General features: G+C 48.2%; 11 protein-coding genes across 11 annotated transcripts; 8 read left to right on the top strand and 3 right to left on the bottom strand.

Annotated features, from left to right (window-relative positions):
* Window positions 1-109: 109 nt before the first annotated feature.
* On the bottom strand, window positions 110-2056 carry N7471_002458 (sugar porter family MFS transporter; the record flags this gene model as incomplete). The annotated part of the gene is made up of 7 exons (XM_057275178.1): window positions 110-310; window positions 365-800; window positions 854-1099; window positions 1184-1335; window positions 1401-1667; window positions 1720-1832; window positions 1888-2056. The coding sequence occupies 7 exons, from the start codon at window positions 2054-2056 to the stop codon at window positions 110-112; spliced, it is 1584 nt and encodes a 527-aa protein (XP_057139816.1).
* A 602-nt stretch (window positions 2057-2658) lies between these two features.
* On the bottom strand, window positions 2659-4286 carry N7471_002457 (FMN-dependent alpha-hydroxy acid dehydrogenase family protein; the record flags this gene model as incomplete). Its single annotated transcript, XM_057275177.1, has 5 exons — window positions 2659-2745; window positions 2818-2891; window positions 2949-4098; window positions 4151-4209; window positions 4256-4286. 5 exons carry the CDS (start codon window positions 4284-4286, stop codon window positions 2659-2661), a joined length of 1401 nt encoding a protein of 466 aa, XP_057139815.1.
* Window positions 4287-4668: 382 nt separating this feature from the next.
* Window positions 4669-7430, top strand: N7471_002456 (beta-mannosidase; the record flags this gene model as incomplete). The annotated part of the gene is made up of 3 exons (XM_057275176.1): window positions 4669-4802; window positions 4860-6241; window positions 6294-7430. 3 exons carry the CDS (start codon window positions 4669-4671, stop codon window positions 7367-7369), a joined length of 2592 nt encoding a protein of 863 aa, XP_057139814.1. The 3' UTR covers window positions 7370-7430.
* A 600-nt stretch (window positions 7431-8030) lies between these two features.
* On the top strand, window positions 8031-9337 carry N7471_002455 (uncharacterized protein; the record flags this gene model as incomplete). Its single annotated transcript, XM_057275175.1, has 2 exons — window positions 8031-8391; window positions 8454-9337. 2 exons carry the CDS (start codon window positions 8031-8033, stop codon window positions 9335-9337), a joined length of 1245 nt encoding a protein of 414 aa, XP_057139813.1.
* Window positions 9338-9695: 358 nt separating this feature from the next.
* On the top strand, window positions 9696-12106 carry N7471_002454 (uncharacterized protein; the record flags this gene model as incomplete). Its single annotated transcript, XM_057275174.1, has 4 exons — window positions 9696-9770; window positions 9987-10060; window positions 10118-11083; window positions 11131-12106. The coding sequence occupies 4 exons, from the start codon at window positions 9696-9698 to the stop codon at window positions 12104-12106; spliced, it is 2091 nt and encodes a 696-aa protein (XP_057139812.1).
* A 284-nt stretch (window positions 12107-12390) lies between these two features.
* On the top strand, window positions 12391-14072 carry N7471_002453 (sugar porter family MFS transporter; the record flags this gene model as incomplete). The annotated part of the gene is made up of 3 exons (XM_057275173.1): window positions 12391-13661; window positions 13719-13839; window positions 13893-14072. 3 exons carry the CDS (start codon window positions 12391-12393, stop codon window positions 14070-14072), a joined length of 1572 nt encoding a protein of 523 aa, XP_057139811.1.
* Window positions 14073-14636: 564 nt separating this feature from the next.
* On the top strand, window positions 14637-16101 carry N7471_002452 (Fumarate lyase; the record flags this gene model as incomplete). The annotated part of the gene is made up of 2 exons (XM_057275172.1): window positions 14637-14843; window positions 15298-16101. The coding sequence occupies 2 exons, from the start codon at window positions 14637-14639 to the stop codon at window positions 16099-16101; spliced, it is 1011 nt and encodes a 336-aa protein (XP_057139810.1).
* Window positions 16102-16237: 136 nt separating this feature from the next.
* On the bottom strand, window positions 16238-17239 carry N7471_002451 (zinc-binding alcohol dehydrogenase family protein; the record flags this gene model as incomplete). Its single annotated transcript, XM_057275171.1, has 1 exon — window positions 16238-17239. One exon carries the CDS (start codon window positions 17237-17239, stop codon window positions 16238-16240), a length of 1002 nt encoding a protein of 333 aa, XP_057139809.1.
* Window positions 17240-18061: 822 nt separating this feature from the next.
* N7471_002450 (MCT family MFS transporter) lies at window positions 18062-19533 on the top strand (the record flags this gene model as incomplete). Its single annotated transcript, XM_057275170.1, has 3 exons — window positions 18062-18675; window positions 18732-19046; window positions 19104-19533. The coding sequence occupies 3 exons, from the start codon at window positions 18062-18064 to the stop codon at window positions 19531-19533; spliced, it is 1359 nt and encodes a 452-aa protein (XP_057139808.1).
* A 2048-nt stretch (window positions 19534-21581) lies between these two features.
* Window positions 21582-22511, top strand: N7471_002449 (uncharacterized protein; the record flags this gene model as incomplete). Its single annotated transcript, XM_057275169.1, has 1 exon — window positions 21582-22511. One exon carries the CDS (start codon window positions 21582-21584, stop codon window positions 22509-22511), a length of 930 nt encoding a protein of 309 aa, XP_057139807.1.
* Window positions 22512-23200: 689 nt separating this feature from the next.
* Window positions 23201-23827, top strand: N7471_002448 (uncharacterized protein; the record flags this gene model as incomplete). The annotated part of the gene is made up of 1 exon (XM_057275168.1): window positions 23201-23827. One exon carries the CDS (start codon window positions 23201-23203, stop codon window positions 23825-23827), a length of 627 nt encoding a protein of 208 aa, XP_057139806.1.
* Window positions 23828-24097: the final 270 nt, after the last annotated feature.

The following is a 24097-nucleotide window of genomic DNA, read 5'->3' as shown; positions in this document are numbered from 1 at the left end:
TGGAAGTCTCTTTGGTTACTATCGTACTTGAGATTACTGCAATACCAACCCTTGGCCATGATACATTTTGGAAGACCTCGCTTAATATATATTTACAGAGCGCCTAGATTCATACTTCACTCCTTCTTGCCACAATAATTCGCTTTCTAGCCTTCGCAGCTTCAACACTGGCCTTTCGTGGGTTCTTTGCCTCAAATATGGCATCCAGCTCCTCGAGTGTGAATCCCTTAGTCTCGACAAAGAAGAAGTACATAAAGGTCATCTCAAAAGTATCCCAAAATGCAAAGAACACATAGAACCAGTACCCAATCTGGAGAATAGATTAGCAGTGTAGTGGAAATAAGAGTCGGAGGAAATTTCTTACACTTGATAGCGCAATGGGACCGACAAAGGTATTGAGAAACCCAGCAGCTCCGGCTGTCAACTTGAAGGTACCCATAGCCTTGGCTCGCATTTTGTTACTCACAACTTCAGCGGGATAGATAGGTTGCATTGGGGTATAACCGCAAGCAAAAATTGCACCAAAAAGGAAGATGAAGACAATGCTAACGGTGGATGCGGTCGTGTTGCCGTACTCGGTGTAGCCGGCGGAGCAGGCTGCTACGATTGACAGACAAATTGCCATACCAGCAGTGCTAGTAATGAGGACCTTGCGGCGTCCTACAACATCATGTAAACGTGAACCGCAGATGGAAGCCACCCATCCAACGACCGCATACACGATATTGAGAATCAATTTCATGTTGGTGTCTGTGATGCCAATGCCACTGAGCATGATGGGCAGGTAATAGGATACGATGCTAGATATATTGTCAGGTACCCGAATTGGGAGTGCCCAGCACATTTGACATACTTGTTTCCACTGAATTGGCCGAACCAAGAGAAAGCGACGTTGAGCATGAGTCTATAACGGCTAGAACGGGACTCAACAAGCACCCGGAGATCGAGCAGGTCTTTCCAGCTAGCCTGATGGTCGACATCGACAGTTGCGAGGATTTCTCTCATCTGTAGTGCAACGAGCGGATGGTCTGCATCACCATTTGTGTGATAGGTAGCAATAATAGCCTTCGCCTCGTCGTGTCGATCCTGGGAAATGAGCCTTTAGCAAGGGTTAGGTTAGCGTCGGCACACGTTTTAGGTAAATGGGATAAGACAAGGAGACAACAATGGAACATCGACATACCATCGTGGGGACTCGGGGTAAAATTTGATAGCTAGACACACAAGCCCTGGGCACACTATCTGAAGCCAAAGGGGGATCCGCCAATCCAAATCACCCTGATTGGCAAGGTATTTATGGCACGCGTACACAGCCGATGTTGAAAACACAGAGCCCTTTCAGAATTTAAAGTTAGTCCAAGAATGTTCCGAGCCCTGTGCGTGTTCCTGTAAATGCATACCACATTATAAAAAGTGTTATACATTCCTGCAATGGTTCCCCGATACGCTGGTGGAGCAAGCTCGACCAGATAAAGGGGAGCAGCAGTATGTGCGCATGTTGCAAAGAAGGAGAGAATAAATCTTCCAGCGATGAAAGTTGGGAGATTTGATGCAAAAGCTGTTACAATGGTGCCGATGCAGACACCCAGGCAACCAAAGAAGATGTGCCATGTTCGTCCGTACCAGTCGGCCATCCAGATGAAGAGTGCGCCGCACATTTGACCAACCTAATAACAAAGTCAGTATAGTTCGTAATTAGTCAGTTGGTATTCCCTTTACCTGGAAAATAGCAAAGACGATGCCAGTACTAGCGTTGCCATTCTCAGGCAAGCCAAAGTATCCAATGTAGTTCGGAAGCGCGTTAATAGATCCCATCAAGGAACTGTCAAATCCTAAATGGTGTTAGGATGCCAATCTATATATGATCATTTGGCATAGAGGACTCACCATTCATAGTTGAACACAGGAACACCACTGCCGATAGGATATAAAGCTTAATATAGCCTGGACCTCGCGGATTCGGTTTGTGCGTCGCCATGATGGTCGCGTATGTTTCTATGGACTGCTCCATATTTTCAATCTCCTTCAGGGTAGCATCTTCCTTCATCTTGCTCATAATGGAGGTAAAAGATGTTGTTCTGCGCCAGTTAAATTTTTTGAAAGGGGCTTGAGAGGAAGTTTGGATCAAAAATAAGAATCGATCCCTAGTTGACACGCAGCTCCGAAGAAGGCGCGATGATAATGCCCGAGATGCTTTTGCGAGAATGTAGGCTGTCAAAGGGCTTTTATAAAAATACCCATGTCTAAAAGAAGCTTGTATACTGCGGAGTAGACTTTCATGCAATCCCCACGGGGAGTCATAAGGCCCCGGTTTTTTTTTTCAAAGACTAGGCCGAAATAGTCGCACGGAGATTCATATCTTCGTTATGGCCTCCGGAAATACCGAATTACAAGAGACTAACCCCGAACAATTCGCGAATGAGAAGAACGAGACAGAAGTTGTCCGGGTCAGACGATTTGTGTGGTTGGCGTGGGGGTAATATTTTGGTGGTGGGTTGAGACTGGTATGCAGAAAATTCTGGGAGGTGAAGGCTTTTGGTTCTAACCTCACTTCACTCGTTAAACTGTTGAGCCTGGTGATAGGGAGGCAGTACTGATCAATTGTAGGATATTTTTATATGACGAATTTTGAATAAGAAGCAATAGTTATGATTTAGTCTATAATTTGGCCATTAAGCTATTTTCCACCGCGCCCAAGCCAGAAGGTCCGTCATAAAGCTGAGCATCCAACATAGCAGTGTTGACCTGTCAGTTATACAATCAGTTGTTGGCCCTTCTTGCGCTCCCTCAATCTTCGATGGGGATGCTGGAACTTACGTGTTGTGGCCGAAGATCACTCACACGGCTGACACCCAGGAGTCTCATGGCCGTGGCTGCCTCGCCTGCAAGAACTATGCCAAAATATCAGTACTGTAAACATGGTACCGAATAGACAGAAGGAGACAAACTCTGTAGAGATCTGTAGACGCCATCCTCTCCACCCACGGCTAGGCCATAGAGTGCAGCTCGGCCAAGCCCTACGCCCTTTGCACCCAAAGCCAGCGCCTTGACGACATCTGTCCCCCTCTTGATACCGCCATCAATAAGGACTTCTAGCTGATCGAAGACCCGAGGGGAAAATTTCCTAATTTCCAACAGAACTTGCATGGGTGTGTTGGCCGTGTCCAATGCCCTTCCACCGTGATTGGAGATAATGATACCCTTAACAGCCGGGAACATGGTTGCCGCGTATGCATCCTCATGGGTCTGGATACCCTTGAGGACAATCGGAAGGTCGGTATGAGCGGAGAGCCATATCAGAGTCTTGCGCCAGGTGAGGGCGGATTCCGTCCCCCAGACTTGCGAAGTCCCTCCTCCGGCGACTTCCTCCGCCTTATAACGCTCATCTGCCTCACGTTTCCCCGGAAACGGAGCATCAAGAGTCAAGACGATGAATTTGATTTGTGGAATACCCTTTATCTGAGCCAAAGTCCGCTCTGTTGCCTTGATATCCTTGAGAACATAAAGCTGCCAGGCAAACACGGCATTGGGGCCTGCGCGCACGATATCTGCCACAGATACAGATGCATTCTTGCTTATGATCTGGAGCGCACTGAGACTGGAACAAGCTGCAGCAATACCCATCTCGCCTGATGGGTGTGCCAACTTCGCCATGGCCGCTGGGGCAATGAATATTGGCAGCCCAACTTGGTTTCCTAGGATACTAGTTGACAGCGAGCAGTGGGTACAATCAACAAAAACCCTCGGGCGAAGGAGAACAGACTTGAAGATGGCTCCATTTGCGAGTTTTGTAATCTCATCATCTGTACCAGACGCGTAGTATGCAAGTGCTTTGGGACTTAAACGCTTCAAAGCTAGTTCTTCCATCTCCGCTATACTCAAGATCGTATCCAGAGGAGCGGGAATATGCTCAGGCTGTCCATCGTCCTTGGGATCCTGAGATGTGGGCTCCAATTGACCCAATACTTGGTCAGAAGTCAAATACTCATCAAGAAGCTCAGCCGGATGGACATCTTGAAAGGCACGGGTAGCATCGGTGCCAGCATGCCGGAGAATGATTGCTTTCCCTCCCGGATGGCTGTTTAAGAACCCGCTAACCTAGTATTGTTAGCGAAAGTTGCAATTATCCGGGCATGCACTGTGAACCTACATTATAAACACTACCGTGGATTGCGATCCAGCAATCACCTTCAACCCGGTGGGTTTGTACTGATCTGGTCAGGAACTTGGCCAAATATGTTTCCACAAGACTTACTATCCGACAACGAAATCATAATACCTGACATAATGGTTGTATTCTTCTCTATTACCATTGGGGCGAGAACCTCATTTCTATGTCATTCTCCCTGTTTCGTGACATTAGGGAAGATTCGTGAAGATCCGTCGGCTCTTCCCCACATTCCGTGCTCTTCGTGCCCTCCGGAGTTTCAAATTCCCGTGCCATTTTTGGCACGCGGGAATAACAACATTGGCATTGGAGTATACCCTAGAGCTCTGGAACACCTGAACATCCTCTTCCTTCCCGAATGAGTCCGCATGTGGAAAGCGGCCGCGGTTTCAAAATGCCGTATCTTTTTCAGTTTATCCCGACAGCGGGGATAAAACTGGTGACCTTCTAACGTGGTTCCCTGGATTGAGACCTCCTCACCGAAATCTACGTTTCTTGACATGATGCAAAAGTCCACGCGAGAGTTGAAGACCGGTTGGTCTATGAAGCAGGCGGATGACATTTCTGATGAGTGTTGGCTTCCTGTGAAAAGGGTTCCCAGCCAAGTCCACATTGATCTCATTGCCAACGAAAAGTACGCACTTCTCACTGGGCGATATCTCAAATATTTCCGATGCTAATTGACTTCTAGAATTCCCGATCCTTTTGTAGATGCGAATGAACTCGCGGTACAATGGATCGCTGAGAAGGACTGGGTGTACCGCACCGAGTTCACGGCACCGTCTTGCGAAGGTACCACAACGGACTTGGTGTTCCTCGGGCTGGATACCTTCGCTACTGTGGTTCTAAATGGAACCACAATCTTGGAGTCAGAAAATATGCATACTTCACATAGGGTGCATATCTCCGAGTTTCTTCGTCCGGGCCAAGAGAATGAGCTCCAAATTTTGTTTCAATCCGCACTCCTCCGTGGGCGAGAGCTAGTCGATCAGCACCCAGAGCACGTTTTTCACGTTCGTCAGACTGAAGCAAGCCGTATCCCTGTGCGTAAAGCGCAGTATAACTGGGGCTGGGACTGGGGTCCCATCTTGATGACTGCGGGACCTTGGCGCCCGGTTGTACTTGAGCAATACACTGCCAGGATCGATGATGTATGGACACAGTACGAAATATCTGCAGACAACAAAACTTGCTCTGGAAACTTGTACGCGAGAGTTGGGGCGGGTGCACAGGGGGGCGACACTGTCATTTTGTCACTGTTTGACCATGACAAGGCGATCTTCCAGCAGAAATGTCACATTGGACCTGATGGATTGGCAAAAGCCGCCTTTCAGCTTGATTCTCCTTCACTGTGGTACCCGCACGGTTATGGATTGCAGTCCCGCTACCGACTGTCCGCAGACCTCATGCGTGGGGATACCAAACTAGACGAGCAAATCAACCTTGTTGGTTTCCGCCAGTGTCAACTAGTGCAAGAAAAAGACGAGTTCGGCAAGTCTTTCTACTTCCGGATCAACGGTGTCGATATATTTGCTGGTGGGTCGTGCTGGATCCCTGCCGACAGCTATCTTGCACAAATGTCCAAGGATCGTTATCTGGACTGGATGAAACTCATGGTAGAGTCCAATCAAATAATGATTCGTGTGTGGGGCGGTGGAATCTATGAGGATGATGCCTTCATGGAAGCATGCGATACATTAGGAATCTTGGTATGGCATGACTTTGCCTTTGTCTGCGCCAGCTACCCAGCCTACCCCTCCTTCCTTAAATCCATCGAGGAAGAGGCACGACAAAACATTAGGCGACTGAGATCTCGCCCATCTCTGGTAATCTGGGCTGGAAACAACGAGGACTATCAGGTCCAGGAGAGGTATAAGCTTGAATATAACCAGGACGACACCAACCCGGAGTCCTGGCGACAGTCGACATTCCCAGCGCGGTATATCTATGAGCATTTGCTGCCAAAATGGGTACAAGAAGAGGATCCGTCCAGCATCTATCACCCTGGAAGCCCTTGGGGCGATGGCAAACACACAACTGACCCAACAGTGGGCGATATTCACCAGTGGAACAGTGAGTTCTCTGACGTCGTTCGACTTGAAGGTAACATTCTAACAAAACATAGTCTGGCACGGCGAAATGAGCAGATATCAAGATTCTGCTGAGCTTGTCGGGCGTTTCGTGAGCGAGTTTGGAATGGAAGCCTACCCTCACGTCGAGTCCCTTCGCCGGGTCATCACCGACCCACAGCAACAACACCCTGGCTCAATGATGATGGACTTCCGAAACAAAGCTGGTGATCATGAGCGCCGCTTGATGACGTATGTTATCGAGAACTTCATTGTGCCATCCGATCTCAGATCCTTCACCCACATCACCCAGGTCCTCCAAGCTGAAACGATGCGCTATGCATACAAGGCCTGGAGGCGGAGGTGGGGACGACCGGGAGCTCGAGGATGCGGTGGTGTGCTTGTGTGGCAGTTGAATGATTGTTGGCCAACCATGTCGTGGGCCGTTGTCGATTACTACTTGGTCAAGAAGCCTGCATTCTACGCCATATCTCGAGCTTTGAGACCACTGGACGTGGGTATATCTCGTAGCTGCCCAGTGTGGACCTCAGGTCATGCCGATCCAATGTCTACCAACTCATGCAAGTTCGACTTATGGATTGCGAGTAGCTGCCAGGAGGCAGTTGAGGTTGAGGTCAAAGTCAAGTTCATTTCCATACGGTCGGGTAACCTGGTCAATGACACTGTCAATATCACGACACTGGCAAACCCGAATGCCACAACAGAGATTCTCCCAAATCAATACGTGAAGGTGTCCACGACTTGTGACAGTGCGGACTACAAGAATTTAGATCCGTTCATCATCCACGCAGAGTTATATATTCGGGGACTGGTTGTGGCAACTGACACGGCTTGGCCGCAGCCCTTGAAGTATCTAGACTTTTCAAACCGGAATGTCAGGGTTGAAGCCTCACCATCTCAAGACGAGATCACTGTGTCGGCGGATCTCCCGGTCAAAGGGTTTGTGTTTGAGGAGAGGGAAGGCTTGAAGCTAAGCGACAACGGATTCGATCTTGTACCCGGGGAAAAGAAAACCATCACTGTGAGTGGAAATGGCGCAAAAGCCACGGAGCTCCCGTGGACATATATTGGTGCAAAGCCACATCATCTGGGAAGAAATCTTAAACTATGAGCAATATTCAAGGTTCACATTAGATAAACTATTGCATGTTATATGGCACATGCCGCCGTACATCCACGATCTTTTCAAACATCATTTTAATGACCTTAATGCCAATTGCATTTACTACATTATCTTAAAATATGTTTGTGGGTACCCATTTGCCAATTTGATTTTAATCGAGTCAACAAAGGGTCTTCGCCGTACCACTCGGCATGAATCATATAATTTTTGTACATGACCAGAAATAGCTAACAATAACTACTCCGTATATGTAGCTGGGTTAGGCTTTGTAGTTCCATCTGTGTTCGAAGGCGTCGTTTATCCACGCCAGCCCCGCCCATTTTCACATATGTAAACTGGCTGCACAAAGAAGCCAAACGTTAACTCGGTTGTCCTGCCGACATTGGGTGTAAGGCGGGGAATCCATGGTGCCATGGTGCCATGTTAAGGTGTTAAGATCCGACCCCTTTTTGGCATGAAAACACTACATATGTAGTTTCCTAACCTTGCTCTTATATTTGTACTCAATGCCAAAATGCAGATATACTGGCAGGTGCCATTGCTTTTGGCAAGAGCGAAGCTATACATATATCCATGAATATTATAATGGAATTCGGGTCATCCAATTCAACTCCTTTCGATCTAATTTACTTCAATATTTGATCAAGTCATGGATCCAAGACAAAGCTTTCCGCTTCCGGTTGCGGCAAGCAGCCCAACCACGTCAACAAGTCCGACTGACTCTATACCTTCGATTTCGCCCGTCCCATCCCTCACATACTCACATTCGACTTCCTCGTCAGCCAGCAAAGTGCCTGGAACACCCACTCTCACAATCCCTATTATCCCCAAAGAGAAGCTAGGAAAATCTTTTGATATGGCCTCCGATATAGAGGGAAATCGGAATCAACTCGCTCGTACGATGAGTCAGTTAGCGGAAGCAGGATTTCGCCCGGTATGGTCAAGAGAGCATGGATACCCGGGAACGATCCCCGAGGATATCGGAGAGTACATTGACAGCAATAGCTATCGTACGCAGACCTATGTCTATTTTGGCGAAAGCTAGAGGATATTTTTACTGATCTGGCATTAGGATTTGATGAACTGATTGGCCCATTAAGTAGCCTTTTTTGGCTCGCAGGCCTTGATGAGCTGGTCGATGCAATTTACGATCCAGCGATTGCCCTCCAAGATGAGGTGCGACTCATCCCGATAAATGTCGGTGTACCATGGATCTTGGAGCATCTGTTCGAAGAGGAAAAACTTCCAGCATCGTTATACGATCGGTATTTTTTTGGATACGATGAGCCGCCGGTCGTTATTATGCCAGTAGTCCGGCTTGATCCCATCCCACCTCAAATTGGATACCAATACGCTTGTCATAGATTGGAGGAGCTGTTTCCCACCAACAGACCCCAGCGTCTGCCGCAGGATATTGCCACAGTTCGAGTCAAAGGGGACAAGAACAAGGACCGCCTATCCATGAAGATCAGCAAAGATTATGTTAGCAAACTCGGTGGTGGCTCATTCTTGTACCGAGTGTCTTCTCGGGCCGCTTTAGCTGCGATGATGGCCTTTTTCACTCCGGTCATTCAAAATAGAAACTTGGACAACGAGTTGGGGCCAGGCATTTATACATCCGATTCTCTAGAATGGGTCCTGAAATTCGGTTCCGTCAACAGTGCTTTGTTGGTATTTAGAGACCCTGATTTCCGCAATTTAGACGTTTGGAGGCCCTCTATGCCCGAGTGGCAGCACATTATCGCGACTTGGACCCGAAAATCACTGTCGAATGTACCGGATTCGGTACCTCTAGAATGGAGGACAGCAGACGTGATTCAAGGGCCTATCTCGAAGCCGAATCCGCCAAAGAACTGTATACCAGAGCCCGGAGATGTCTCACAGACCGTTGCAGTCAGTTATGCAGGGTGTGGAGCGCTTTCTGCATCACTAGCGATGATAATCTGGCTCGAGTAAATGTTCCCTGGTGACCCTGACCCTTTTGATGTTATCACTAGCTTTATTGTCGATCACACTTTGGATTGTGGAGACATAACCTGACCACTCTTTTGCTGTTATTACTTGCTATATGTTAACTACGATACGTCTCCACGAATAGCCACAGCCACTAGTATACAACATTGCTCTATTGTGCTGTTCTAGCAAGTCTCAATTCATATTTTAGACCTACCTACTAAGCTTTGATTGGTGGAGGGATTACCGGCTGCCGTAATTATCCGGGGTCCTCCCGTTGTCTAATCCCGCCTTACTTAAACGGCTTAAAGTTCTCGATGGTTTACAACTGCCGGCCTTGTTGATCATCTGTGTGAGTCCGATGCTCGTTGATGGAGGCTCAATCACCCAATTCGCCTGGTTCAGCGACAACTCCCCACCGAATTGGCCAGGCTTGGTATGTGTTCTATCAGATCTTGATCTAGACGAGTGCTAATCGATAGGCCGTCAGTGATCGTTGTAGGAGGTAAAATATACTGATATTTTTCAAGCAGTGAGTCAGTTGCTAATAATTGAGGGAATGTAGAAAGAAAATCAAATGTGACGGGGCTTTTCCATCAGTATGAATTTCTATCCCTGTATTTTGTCGAAGTGGTTTAACACATTTACGCAGTGTCGGGGCTGTGAGAAGACCGGACTAGTTTGTGAAGTTTCTGCTACACTCAGGAGACAAACGAAAGTGCGAGGGTACGTACTTTTCCGCTGACCAATTTCTATATATGGAAATATCTAACTGTCCCCTAGATTCACCTCGAATGAACAACGACTAGAGCAGCTTCAGGCCGAGTTGGCAAGATGCCAACAAAAGCTCAAGGCAGAACAAGATCGAAGCTCGACTCTTCTACAGAAGTTATCACGTCAAGAACAGCTCAGGCTTCCACTTGAGCCAGAAACAAGCGCAAGCTTAGTCGAGCCTTCAGTGCCGGTTCCGGCCGAGAGACGTCTTGCTGACGACCCAACATATGTTATCAAGCATATGGGTCGATTGGTTCATGATGAAAAAGGCGTCGGTCGATTTGCGGGCTCAACCACTGGTGTTCATATTGTTTTGACTGTTGAGCAAGAATGTCAAAAAGCACTCAATCTTTCAGGCGTGTTTGCGGAAAGCTGCTTCCGCCTTTTTTTGGCTGAACCCTCTCCCAATAGAGAATTTTCTCTAGCGACAGTCTCTTCGGATGATCACGAAATGATCAGACAGTGTCTAGCTTATCCGTCAACATATTACTGTCAGCAAGCAGATGCCTTCATCCAGAAATGGGAAGCATTCTGTCCCGTCCTTGTGAGAAATCAACTCATGGCAGATATACGGGATTTGATGAACACAATACATAATCCAAGTGGTCACGATGCCATTGATTACTCCGCTACATTGACATTGCTTATGATCTTGAACATCGATGAATCTGTTGCCGATGCCACACGTCAACTTCATGAACGGAGTCCAGATTTTCTCCAGAGACTTTATTTGGCCGATAGCTTGATTGATAAGGTTGTTGGTCAAGGAAATCTCAAGGCTCTGCAGGCTTTATCGCTTTTTGCGCTTTACAATCAACTAAGTGGTCACTGTCTTACTCTCACAACCCTCAACGGCACGATCGTCAGCCTTGCTCAATCTTTGGGCCTCCATAGACATGCAAGGCGATTCAAAATGGGGATTGGTGAAATCGAGCTTCGGAAACGCTTGTGGTGGTGGGTCTACGTGTTCGACAGGTAAGCCCCCCGTGCATAATGAACTTACATACATGCTGATCATCCAGATTTACTTCTATTCTTCACGGACTACCTCCCCTTATCAATGACGTCGATGTTGATAACGACCTACCCATTGACTGTCATCTACATGACTTAGAGGCTACGGAGCTTTCTCATCCCTTGCCCGGGGAAAGAACCGCTGTATTTGTGTTTCTGCAATACGTGAGCCTCGGTAGAAAGCTCTCAAGAATCCTTGATCTTCTATATACAACGACACAGCGACGTGATGGCGCAAGAAAAATCACGGACTTAGACCGTGACCTTCGAGTGTGGAATCAAAATCTCAAAGCAAATGGTATTATTTTTGACATTGGGAATACTGGCCTGCAGCATTCATCCGGTGGTACCAACCATTCCTATGAGAGCACGACTATATGGCTCCAACTCATGGCAAATATAACCATGACTTTAATACATCGCCCTGGCCTTTCATTCGACGATACAACACCAGAGTTTGGCAATTGTCTCAGGGCATGTCTTGATTCGGGCAGTGTCGTTTTGTCCTTGGTTGAAACATCCAACATCCCAAAGTGGCTCCGAAATCTGAGTCTGGTCGGACCTGCTGCAATCTTTCAATCTGCCCTCGTTCACATCTATTCTCAACTCAAATATCGCACGTTCAAGCCAGATGGTTTGCCAGCGCTTGATACTAGCATGGGCATGATTTCGAAAGGAATCTCCATCTTGACAATGGAGAGTTCTCGAGCCACTCAAGCTCAGGGAGGCTTCTACTCTGAATCTCTCAATGAGGTAATTAAAGCTTTGCGAACATTACTTTCCTCACTTCCAGTTGCGCAAGGGTTATCGGAGACTCCTCATGTGGTGAATGATGGCGTTCCCATCAGTGATGTGGCCGACACTTTTGACGAGCAAAACTGGAGTGGCAACGCATTAGACGCTTTGAACTATATGACGGCTTCTGACTGGATGGGTGATCCATCTGGCCCATTCATGGGGTTCATGGATTTGGGCGGGTCATAATACGGAGATGGCCCGACCAGTTGACTAGTGCCGGAATAAGGGCCTTATTCCGAGCCACCCTGCCCTATACCGAGATCGAAGCTTCCATTGTCTCTCTATTCCGACCCGATGCATTGCATAACCCCGGATCCTGCAAGCCAAGCCTGTCATTCTCTATTTAATGGCCGCAATCCGGGGCCCCGGGTTTTGATGCATCACCCGGATACCTTTATTCTTTCGAACTTTTGTCTGCTCTACGAATTTGGCCACTTTCCCCATTCCATTCCTAGGATACATCGCTCGAGATGACTTCGAGGTTCTGGAATCTCCGAGGAGAGGCGTTGTCTCTTGCTCAGATTCTTTTAGTTGTTTGCCCAGCATACACCCTTTTCGGATACAATCAGTCAGGGCTCGGAAGCCTCGTTTCACTCTCCGATTGGGTCAAACACTTCCCAGCCATCGACACCGTCAACACTGAAGGTGCCGAGGCTAGTCACAATGCGACAATTCAAGGCGTGGTGATAGCAACCTTCACTTTGGGCGCACTGCCCGGTTGTCTGTCCTGCTCATATACTGCCGACAAATTCGGCCGACGTCCAGTGATTTTTATGGGCGGCCTACTTGTATTGATCGGTCAGGTGCTGGAAGCATCGTCTTACCTACTGGGGCAAATGATTGTGGGTCGTACTGTGCTTGGAGCGGGAATTGGCATGCTGAGCGGAACAGTCCCAACCTGGCAAAGCGAGTGCTCCAGCTCCAAAAGCAGAGGTAAACACATAGTACTTGATGGTCTGTTCATCGCGCTTGGGTACATGCTTCAAGCATGGATCAATTTTGGCTTCTATCAGTTCAAAACAGGACCTGTCACTTGGCGAGCTCCGATCGCAATTCCCATCATCTTCGCCGTTGTCCTTCTCATATCGATCGTCTTTCTTCCTGAATCTCCTCGGTGGCTTGTGCGTCAGAACCGCGTCGCGGAGGCTCGCACTATACTCGCTTCTTTGAGAGACCTTCCAGAGGATGCGTCTGGAATATCGGGGGAAATCGCTGGTATTGAAAGTTCCCTTGAAAAGACCGCACAAAGTGCGGCGTCCCTTAAAGACCTTCTCAAGATGGGAGATGATCGCCTGCTGTATCGCTTCTCTATCTGCATCTTGCTTCAATTCTTCCAACAGATGTCGGGCGGGAATCTAATCTCGGTCTACTCTTCGGTGATCTTTGAGCAAGGTCTAGGGCTGGATGCTGAGACTGCTCGGATTCTCTCCGGGGGTACACTTACATGGAAGTTCCTCTCATGCTTTGTATCCTTCTTCACCATCGACAGATTTGGTCGCCGCATCGCTTTGATGGTGAGCGGAGGTGGAATGGCTAGCTGCATGCTGGGTCTGGCGATTGCGACGTCTTTCCCCCATTCCAATTATGCGGCACAGATCATCAGTGTCCTTTTCGTCTTCCTGTTCAATTTCTTCATTCCCATCGGATTCCTCGGTGCCAACTTCCTCTATTGCACGGAGGTGGCACCTACTCGTCTCCGTGTTGCCATGTCGAGTATCTCTACCGCGAATCACTGGCTTTGGTATGCACACCCCTTTGTTCAGGTGTTTCACTAAGCAAATTCTAACCTTTATAATAGGAACTTCGTTGTTACCATGATCACTCCAGTTGCAATAAAAACAATTGGGTATAAGTACTACATTGTTTATACGTGCATTGGTGCATTCGTCCCTATAACTGTCTATTTCTTGTACCCCGAGGTGAGTTTCCGTGATATGTTATCACCCGTGAGCCGTTTACTGATAATCTGCAGACTATGGGACGTTCTCTAGAGGAGATTGACCTCATCTTCCGCGAGAGTCCATCAGTGTGGTCAACTGTTCGATTTGCTAATAACCGACCTATTGAGACCATGCTCGAACTTCCCCGGGACACTGGAGAGAAAGGCGAACTGGAACATGAAGAGTACTCTACTAGGTCTCTGAGCAAGTGAAACATGAAGTTTAGTTCATCGTGCTTTACGAATCAAGCAATATACGGCCTTGGTGTCTTTTGTTGCTGTAATCCAGCTTTGGGGTAGATTGTGACCAATCAATTATACAATATCTACCAAAATACATAACAGTTTATAAAAATACATATGTATCCAACGAATAATTTTGCTCGTCTATATTAAGCAACTAGGCTTCAGTGTCTTGTTATTGTCCGTTCCATGTTGTTTATATATTTTCTGGCCCTGGGATGAGAAAATATATAACATTGAATATCTCCAAGGTCTATACCAAGCCCTATGGATCTACTGGATTTGAAAATTATAAATTTGCCAATTCAATCCAAGTCTATACTGCGTGAACCGATCATATATGGTATCGGACTATGCCCGGGCATGCTCCACCAGACCTTCGGAATAGCAGCCTATTCCGAACCGGCATGCCAACTCCGCATGAGGGGGAAATAACACTCGAGATAAAACATTTAAAGACAAACAAATCCATTGAATTACTCGTTCGCTGATTGTACTTATGCTGGTACCAAAAAATACTTGAATCCCCTCATCATGGCCGTCTCCGCCGTCGACTCTCGCATTTTCCGCAACTTATTCGGAACACAAGAAATCCGTGACATCTTTACAGATGAGGCATATGTGGAGTCTCTAATCGAAGTTGAAGCCGCTTTGGCGCGCGCTGAATCAACAGTTGGCGTGATTCCCATCGACGCAGGAAAAAGAATTACCGATGCTTTTGCAAGACTTCAAATTGAGTACGTCGCAATCACATGTATCCCCGCAATCACAGAATAAACACTCATCGCGCTTCGTTATAGCTATGAGCGCCTAGCAGTCGAAACGGATATTGTTGGTTATCCTGTTCTACCATTGGTTCGGCAATTGGTCGAAGGTACGCCCGACGAGATGGCCAAGTATATCCACTGGGGAGCGACGACACAAGATATCCAAGACGATGCTTCCATGCTTCAGATTAAGCGCGGTGTCAGTCTGGTAAAAAGAGAGCTCGAGATACTGAAGGGTGTTCTGAAGGGTCTTGCGGCTACCCATCGTGACACGTGAGTTCTCCTTCCTCACTTTCAAGACATGAACTAATGATAAACTCAGTCCAATGGCAGGCCGAACGCATTTACAGCATGCTCTACCTTGCACGTTCGGATACAAATGTGCAGTATACCTCTCCGGCATCCTCCGACACTTGGAACGCATCGAGGAGATCGAGCAGCGGTGTCTTCTTGTCCAGTTCGGCGGTGCGGCGGGCACGATCGCTGCATTGGGTGCAGATGATACAGGGCTCCGGGTTCGTGAGCAGCTTGCCGCTGAGCTTGGGCTGAAGAATCCAGGTATTACTTGGCATGTTGCGCGGGACAACATAGCGGAGATCCTCAACTTCCTGGCTCTGGTGGGTGGCACATTGGGGAAGATTGCATTGGATGTGATGATCATGTCTTCCAATGAGTTCGACGAGGTCTCGGAGCCCTTCGTGCCTCACAGAGGTGCTTCGTCCACGATGCCACAGAAGCGTAATCCTATCTCCAGTGAGGTGATTCTGGCTGCGTCGAAGATGCTGCGTGCCAATGCGTCTCTAGGATTAGATGCAATGGTTACCGACTTTGAGCGTGCCTCTGGACCGTGGCATTTGGAATGGGTGGCTATTCCTGATGCTTTCGTGACTGCGGTGGGCGCTTTGCACCAGACGAATTTCGCTCTCGGGGGATTGGTGGTTAAGGTTGACTCGATGAAACGCAATCTGTATTCCACCAAGGGGTTGATTGTGGGTGAGGCTGTGATGATGGGACTGGCACCGCATTTGGGACGACAAGGAGCTCATGATCTCGTTTATGAGGCTTGCAAGTCTGCCATCGAACAAAATCGGAGTCTGCTTGAGGTTCTTGAGGAGGTTCCTTCCTTGGTTGGAATTGCGACGCCGGAAGAGCTAGCTGCTCTCTGTGATCCGTTGAAATATATGGGAGCTAGCCAGTTGATGGTTGATAGTATGGTGAGGCGTACAGTTTAAAAAAAAAAGAAGAGAATTCTCAGCTCAAAATTAGCAGATTGTCAAAAAAAGGTGGACAGAGCGCGTATATATAGTCCATGCGTATGGAGCTACAAATATGATACTACCGTCCACGCTGAAGCTGAGCCCAAGAACCTTAAACAATCATCACAATCTTGGCCAATGCTCCCTCTTCCTCCATCAACCGATGAGCCTCCACAATTTCCTCCAGTGAAAAGGTCTTGATTGGCAACCGAATCTTGCCTGTCACCAGATCCCTAGCAATCTCCTCAATGGGCGTTTTCAGTACGGCCTCCGTGGTGCTCGCATATGTGGTCAGCTTAACGGATGTCGGTATGGAAGCCATGGGCATGAACTGGTCAAAAGTCCATTTATTGCCAGCTATACCCGTCATGCAGACAGTACCACCAGGCGCCACACATCGCAGAGAGTCGTCTAGTGTGGTTACCCCAACCAGTTCAAGGATCTTGCTGAATGGAGCACGTTTCTGGACCTCGGCTAATATTGATCCGCCATCGATGATGACATCGTCAATACCAAGGCCACGCAAGAACTCTACGCGTGCTGGGTTCCGCGTTGTCGCGGTCACAGAGACTCCATGCGATCGAGCAAGCGCTGTGGCCGCCAACCCAACGCTGGTAGTTCCGCCACGGATCAGCAAGCGGTCGCTGGGAACGAGCTCGAGACTGGTGAACAAAGATCCCCAAGCCGTCTGCATAAGTTCAGGAAGAGCGCCCAGGATGTCCCAAGGTACGGGCCCATCGGCGCCAAACGCAGTGGTGGTATTGACGCGTCGCACTTGCGTGGCCGGCACCACGGTGTATTCGGCATATCCGCCATCAAATGTACGGCCCATGCCGCCCATTGCAGTGACAACAACCTCGCCAGATTCGAAGCCTGAGTCCGGGTCTGCATAGTCGACAAGTCCAGCTGCCTCGATGCCCAGAACACGCGGAAATACCACACCGGGTGAATGACCTTGACGCGTGAATACTTCCGATCGATTAAGCCCAAAGGACTTGACGCGTATCCGCACCTGCCCTGTTTTCGGGGTTGGTTTGGGGACCGTCTGGAGCTTCAACACTCCGGGGCCACCGATCTCGTGCATCACAACGGCGCGCATTGTGTCAAAGGACATAGTTGCGGCAGCTGTATGAGAGATAGTGTCAGCGATGGAAGTGTGATGACTGTGGTCTGATGATGAGTCAGTGGCGATAGCCAAAGGAACGAAAGGAGGATGGCAATCGCAGTCAAAACAAGTAGAAGCGGCCGGTCAAGAACGTCGTCTTTGCAACCGGAGATTGGGGAGATGAACTCGTTAAGATACCAATCTCTGCCCTGCTAGTAATACTATTTTGACAGCTCTCTCATGGTATCATAGGTTACTCCTTCTAATTGATGTAAGCAAAATTCCTTGCCCAGGTGAGCGCGATATATGTCGACATTTGGAGTCGGCGTTGGCCCGGTGGGATTCCGATCTCAGGGCGTCTCCAATGTGGGGGTTGATATCCCAATGCGGTTTAGTTTCCGGTGGGATGTAGATATTCCGACTTTGGTTTAGCGTGGCCTCTAGTCTGTCTGTTCTGATTGGCTATAGGGCATATTAAGCACTTACTAGGTATGAAGGGCGACTAGTGGCTCCCGGGTTGCTCTGTCAATTTGGAACGCCTGAGTTGTACTTCGTACTCGAGTCCGCTAAAGAAACAACAGGATGCCCTCGCGTCTTCGGTCCAATTCGGGCTCCGTCCTTAAGCCCGACCCCGTGTGTCGGTCTGCTAGCGGACTATACTTAAGAAGACTGTTTCTCCAGCCAAGAAATCACGATCGAGATCTATACCTTGTTTAAGCCTTTAAACCCAGCATCCATATCCCCGTGTTCGGACACGATCAGCTCGGTTCAAGTCAGACGAACCCCAAAATCGATACTGTTGAATAACCCGATTCCCGACAAAACGCCATAATGAGTCTTCCCCAAGACAGCAACAGCTCGTCTTCCTGCAGCGCCGATTTAGAGAAGCACAATCCTCAGGAAAATGCATCTTCCGATGTCGACAGTAAGGAAGCAGTCTTCGACGATATCCCGGCTCCCAAACCCACTGGCCCCAATCCAGCAGACTTTCCTGATGGAGGCCTGCGAGCGTGGACGGTCGTGGCAGGGTCCTGGTGCTGCATGTTTGCGTCGATGGGCTGGATCAATTGCATCGGAGTCTTCCAAGACTACTATCAGCGTAACCAACTCGCGTCGTACTCCGCGTCTTCGGTCGCTTGGATCAGCTCCACGGAGACCTTCATGACGTTCCTCGGCGCTCCCTTTTTCGGCAAGCTTTTCGACAGCTTCGGCCCTCGATACATGCTCATGGTCGGCACGGTCTGTCACGTCCTGGGTCTGATGATGACCAGTCTGGCCTCTGAGTACTACCAGTTCTTCCTGGCTCAGGCAATCCTCAGTGCCTTAGGTGCCAGCGCTATCTTCTACGGTTGTCTTAACCCTATTGGTACCTGGTTTTTGAAGAGGCGCGGCTTGGCCTTTGGCATCATTGCTGCAGGATCCTCCCTGGCGGGTGTCATTCTTCCGTAAGTAGGTTTGCTTAATCTTATCCCAGGCATGCATCTAATTGATGTCCTTGTAGGATCATGATTGACCGACTCATTCCGACTGCTGGATTTGCCTGGTCCATGCGTGCAGTGGCATTCTTGTTCTTGGGCCTGCTTATTATCGGCAACCTGACTATTCGGTCTCGTCTGCCTCCAAAGCCTACCCCCGTTGCCGCAAGCCAATTTCTGGCCCCATTCAAGGAGCCTACGTTCCTCTTCGTCGCTATTGGAAGCTTCTTTTTCTTCTGGGGAGTTTTCCTGCCGACCAATTTCATCATTCTGCAGGCGCAGCACGATGGCATGTCTTTGAATCTCTCTGGCTATCTCCTGGCTATCTTGAACGCTGGCAGGTATGTCATCCTTACCTCCACATTCCGATTGTTGGCGTATACTGATCTTGATTATAGTGTGTTCGGCCGTATTCTCCCCGGCTGGCTTGGAGACCACTTCGGCCGCTTCAATGTCATGATCATCACCACATATGTCACCAGTATCATTGTTCTAGCACTCTGGATTCCCGGTCATGGCAATGTCCCGATCATCATCTTCTCGGCGTTCTTTGGATTTACCAGTGGCACCTTCGTGAGCATGATTCCGGCTATTGTGGCACAGGTGACGAAGGATGTCCGGAATATCGGCATCCATAACGGCTCGAACTTCTTCATCATCAGTATCGCAGCCTTGACCGGAAATCCAGTTGCTGGAGCTCTGGTTGCACATGATGGAGGTGGCTACTTGTACCTGCAAATCTTCTGTGGACTCACAATGTTCGTCGGTGCTACTTTCTTCCTCGTGGCTCGTGTGGTGCAGGTTGGTTGGGTTTGGAGGCGCATCTAAGGCCACTATCGCTCAATGGTAATGGCAGGTACGGGGTCATGGACCCTCCCCGATGGTGGACCCTGCACCTGCGGGTGGAGATGGCTTACAGTAGAGGGCCATCCATGGATCACCCTTAGTTTCCCGGAGATTGTTGCTTTCCGGGCTGTGCGGGGTGCGTGGATTGTTAGATAGTGTCAAACTAGGAATATGGCCCCCCAAGGTCCTAAACAGGAACCGAGGTTTTTGCTATGGTCTTATTTTTCCCACAGGTAGCCCCGAATCACACTCCAAGATGCATGTGCCACCATGTCGCAAGTTATATGATATTTGTTGAGAATAGTATAGAGGCACCATAATAATTTACACAAGGTGGTTAAAAGCTGTGGCCAGCGGTGGCATACCTAAAGTAGCTTAGTGGATGTGTGTCAGAGAATAAAATAGTGTGTCGGCAGCCCTTCTTATAGACAATAGATTCATCGATTGTACTATATGTCCTTTCCGAAGGCTCTGCAGGACTTTGCTTGATATCAGTCTCCTTTTTTTTTCTAATAAGGGAATGAAAAATCTCGGCTCCGGGCTGAACCAGAAACCTCAGGATAGCTACTCGGGATAGATCTATACGTGAGGCTGTAGTAATAATACCTAGTTTAATTTAGCTCAAGTTAGCTATCGCCTTTAAATTAATGAAATAGGGGATCTAGCAAGGTTCCTAGGCAGTAGCCTCTACTATAGTAAGCGGAGTATATTCCTATAACAGAACCTATATCGATAAAATCTTACTATCAGTGACAAAATGAAGAATGATGATCAAAAGAACAAAAAGAAAAAACCACAAAAACATACAACAGTGAGGATTCGCTGGTGGTCACCCACCCAACTACTAACTCACCGGCGTGTGGCTTAAGTACGGCTGAGCGGACGGGAAGCCCTGTTTTCCACACCCTATGGTCGTATGTATCGTATTATGTCTCAGAGAGACATATAGAGCGAAATAATCATTTCATCCGAGAGGAATGCTACAAACCGATTCTTTTCTGATTGGGATGGAGTGGGGGCGGCCCCTAGGGCCTAGGGCCATCTACCCCAAATAAGAACTCCTTTTTTATAGCGGGCTTTTAGAAGCCACTTACCATCGCTTCTTACTCTGGTATGGCTTCCCACGGACCTTCCCTGGTCGACATTTCAGTCGATATTCTTTACATGGTCCGATCATTTTTGACCAATCGCGATGTAAAGTCTCTGCGCTTGACTTGCAAATATCTGAACAATACGGTGTCATTGAGCTTTTCGCGAGTGTTTCTGTCTGCAAACCCGTTGGATATTGAGGTGTTTCGTGCTGTTGCGGACCACCCTACTCTTCGCCATCAAATAAAGAAGATTATTTGGGACGATGCGCGTTTTGTTTCAGAACCATGGTCTCTTTCGACCGAGCTAGCAGATTATGATCAAGAAATGCTCACGGAGTGGAGTGATCATCACGAAGCCCCCTTCTGGTTTGTTTACAGATGCAGAGAGAACATAATAAGTATGAGGGCTCGGAAGACCGCGGACATCGAAAGGCCTGCCCATGCTTCTCTTGAGAGACAGTTGAGGGCTCTCCTGCCTATAAAACAATGTTACGACCACTATACGAAGTTGAAAAAGCTGCAAGATGAGGTTCTCAAATCTGGCGCTGACAAAGATGCTTTTGTTTATGGCCTAAATCGCTTTCCGCAATTGACGAAGGTTGCGGTCACACCTGCAGCGCATGGGTGGTTATTCTGCCCGCTTTATGAAACACCGTTCATTCGTGCGTTCCCGTATGGATTCAACTACCCGATCCCAATGGGATGGCCCACTCCTTGGCCAATGTCCCCTGAATACCCGGCACCTTGCTCATGGACCTTGGAGAATGCAAGAAACGTACCAAACACACTTTTAAGCCCAGAGCACCGCACCGCAGATGAAAGTTACAAAGAGCTTTGGAGGGGGTTAGGACCGTTTTGAAATGCCTCTCCCAATGCGACCATCATGTATCCGAATTGAGATTCGATGCAGATAAACTCAACACAGGTGTTCATCACGAAATGTTCACTCGACCGTGTGAGGAATACGACCACTTTATGCTGCTGCTCAAGCGGCCGGGACTTCGGCGCTTTGATTTGACTCTCTTCATCGATGAACAAGGGCTGCAAAGCTTTGCGACCGGAGACTTCCGACGGGCTCTTCGACAAGCCAAAGATTTGACACACATCAATATATCGACTACGCTTGTCATTGAGTCTCATTATTTTGGACATAGGGAACACAACGGATTCATGTCTTTACAAAAGATTCTCCCTTTTGATCAGTGGCCGAAGCTTGCCCATTTCGGTATCACACGGCTTGAGATAACACCGTCGGATTTGCTAGAGACGCTTAGTAAATTACCACAAACAGTGCAATCAATTGAACTCAACCGGCTGCGATTCTACGGCCAAGGCACTTTCGACGACTGGCGCAAGTCAGAAAATTTGGAACGATTCGGCATGTTCCATGGTTTACTGGAGGAAATACGGCAAAAGCTCAAATGGCACGAGCGGGATAGATCCGAGAGGCCATCTCTTGTCATGATTGCGGATGAATGTCATCCATGCACGAGTGCGTTCTTGGATAAAGGGGTCCATCCATGCTCTCGAGGGACTTTCTACGCGGAAGCCTATCATCCCTGCGAAAACGGGCGAGGAATTCGGCTCGAAAAAGAGATTCATGGTTTCCTTTACGGATCTGAGGAAAATCCCTTCGAAAAAGATTTCCAAGTACCGAAGCGTGGGATGGGGACGAAACGAGATATCTTCTTTCCCGGCTGTATTCGACCTCATGTCGGTTCAAATGAAGAGAAATCAATGGGGACTACCGACCCTAGAATTTGGGAAGGGAGTTGGCCCGAATATCTACAGGACTACTCGTCTGAAGGCTTCAACCTATTCCATAGGTTGGAGGAATTCGAGCTGGATGTGGGGTCCCGTCCCATCTAGAGAACAACAGGAAACATTGACTGAATTATGTATCTTCAGAATGCAATCGTTGATTCTAAATGACCTAGGCCAGACAGTTTAGCAAATATCAGGGGTTATGTAGCCGTTAAAATATTCCAATATCATGTTCTATAGTAAAATTTAAAGAGCAAGTTCCAGGAACGCCTTCATAGTTATATTTCTTATATTAGGCGCGCCAGTAGGTTTAAGTTTCAAATCGTAACACTATAAGAGGGTTCCCTAAACCTAGACTAAGATTCGAATATGTTCTTCAAATAAAGCATATCATTATATATTATAGGTTATACTAAAGCTTCAAAGAAAACTGTAGTACTAAAAACTTGGGTTTATTGTACTTTTGTATGGGCCGCCTAGTAAAAGGTACAGAGTCATATAAGTGATCCCTTTCATATGGCTGTCGGACCCTCCGTTAGGAGGGTCTGAGGGAGGGTCTGTAATTTTTGTAAAAAGAATGTAAGGGCGGGTTAGAGAGTTAGTACTACCTAGGTAGTATGTACAGTGGGACCTGAGGTCGGGAGCAGGCTGGCCAATTCCTTATCACCACGTGATGCGATAGATTGCCGACGACGTCATCACCGAGCGTCGGTCTCTTATAACAGCTCAGCTGTGTTCTTGAAAATCATTCACAGAGTCCAATCTGATTTACTTCATTCGCACCTATTTCTAAAATGTCCGCCCTACCATGCATTCGATCTGCGCGTGGCTCCCCACTCCTCCGCCTTGGAGGTCTACAATCGCACCATGTCAACCGACCCTCCATACAGCTGCATCCCATCTCTCGCTCTTTGCACAGCCTGTCAAGCTCTAGCAAACTACGAACTATCCCAATCTCATCCCAATTACGATTGTCTCTCCGAGCATCGCTCCCTAAGCCCACAGCGAGGGCCTACGCCGACCGAAAAGGATCCACAGGCAAAGCCGAAGCCGATCTCCTGGTCGAGGAATTACAAGAACTGTACGAAGTCGCCAAAGACGAGTTCGAAATTGCCACTGAGAGCACCGACTCATCTACCATCTACGCTGCTTCGGACCGCGAGTCTGCCCGTGATGCTCTCAACCAACTGTCCGCTGTGTACGGCCTCTACACTGCTCGTCCCGGGGAAGTTGAAAATGAGACGGATGAGTCGCTGTCTGAGGCAGAGGAGTCCGGGGAGAGTGCTATTGTCGAGACTCAATACAATCCGGCGGAGGTCCCGCAGAGTGTTAAGGAGGAGGTGCGTCGGCGGGTTGGGCATCGGATTCGGGAGTTGAAGAATGCTGTTGAGGCGCTCGAGGAGAGGGCTACGGCAGATTGATCGCACTTTGTTGTATGGCTGGTCAAACTCCGGTTTATCACTATTGAGGTGCACCGATGATGTGGGTTCCATATCTAGATGCGACAATTGTATATTTTAAGGTCTAGCTGGTACCTTTGTATGTTGTGGTTCATACCAGCGAAAGAAATAAAGCTGCATCTTGATTCTGCAAGCTTCATTTTACCTACGTATCATACCTAGTATGCGAGTTCATAAAAGCAAATCATAACATAATTAAACCACATAGGAAATAGATCACCTGGGCCAATC

This window comes from Penicillium samsonianum (assembly GCF_028829775.1).
Source record: "Penicillium samsonianum strain IBT 33392 chromosome Unknown utg000002l_segment0_segment0, whole genome shotgun sequence".
Taxonomy (NCBI): domain Eukaryota; kingdom Fungi; phylum Ascomycota; class Eurotiomycetes; order Eurotiales; family Aspergillaceae; genus Penicillium; species Penicillium samsonianum.
The sequence above is the reverse complement of the archived record's forward strand: the minus strand, read 5'-3'. Positions and strand labels throughout refer to the sequence as shown.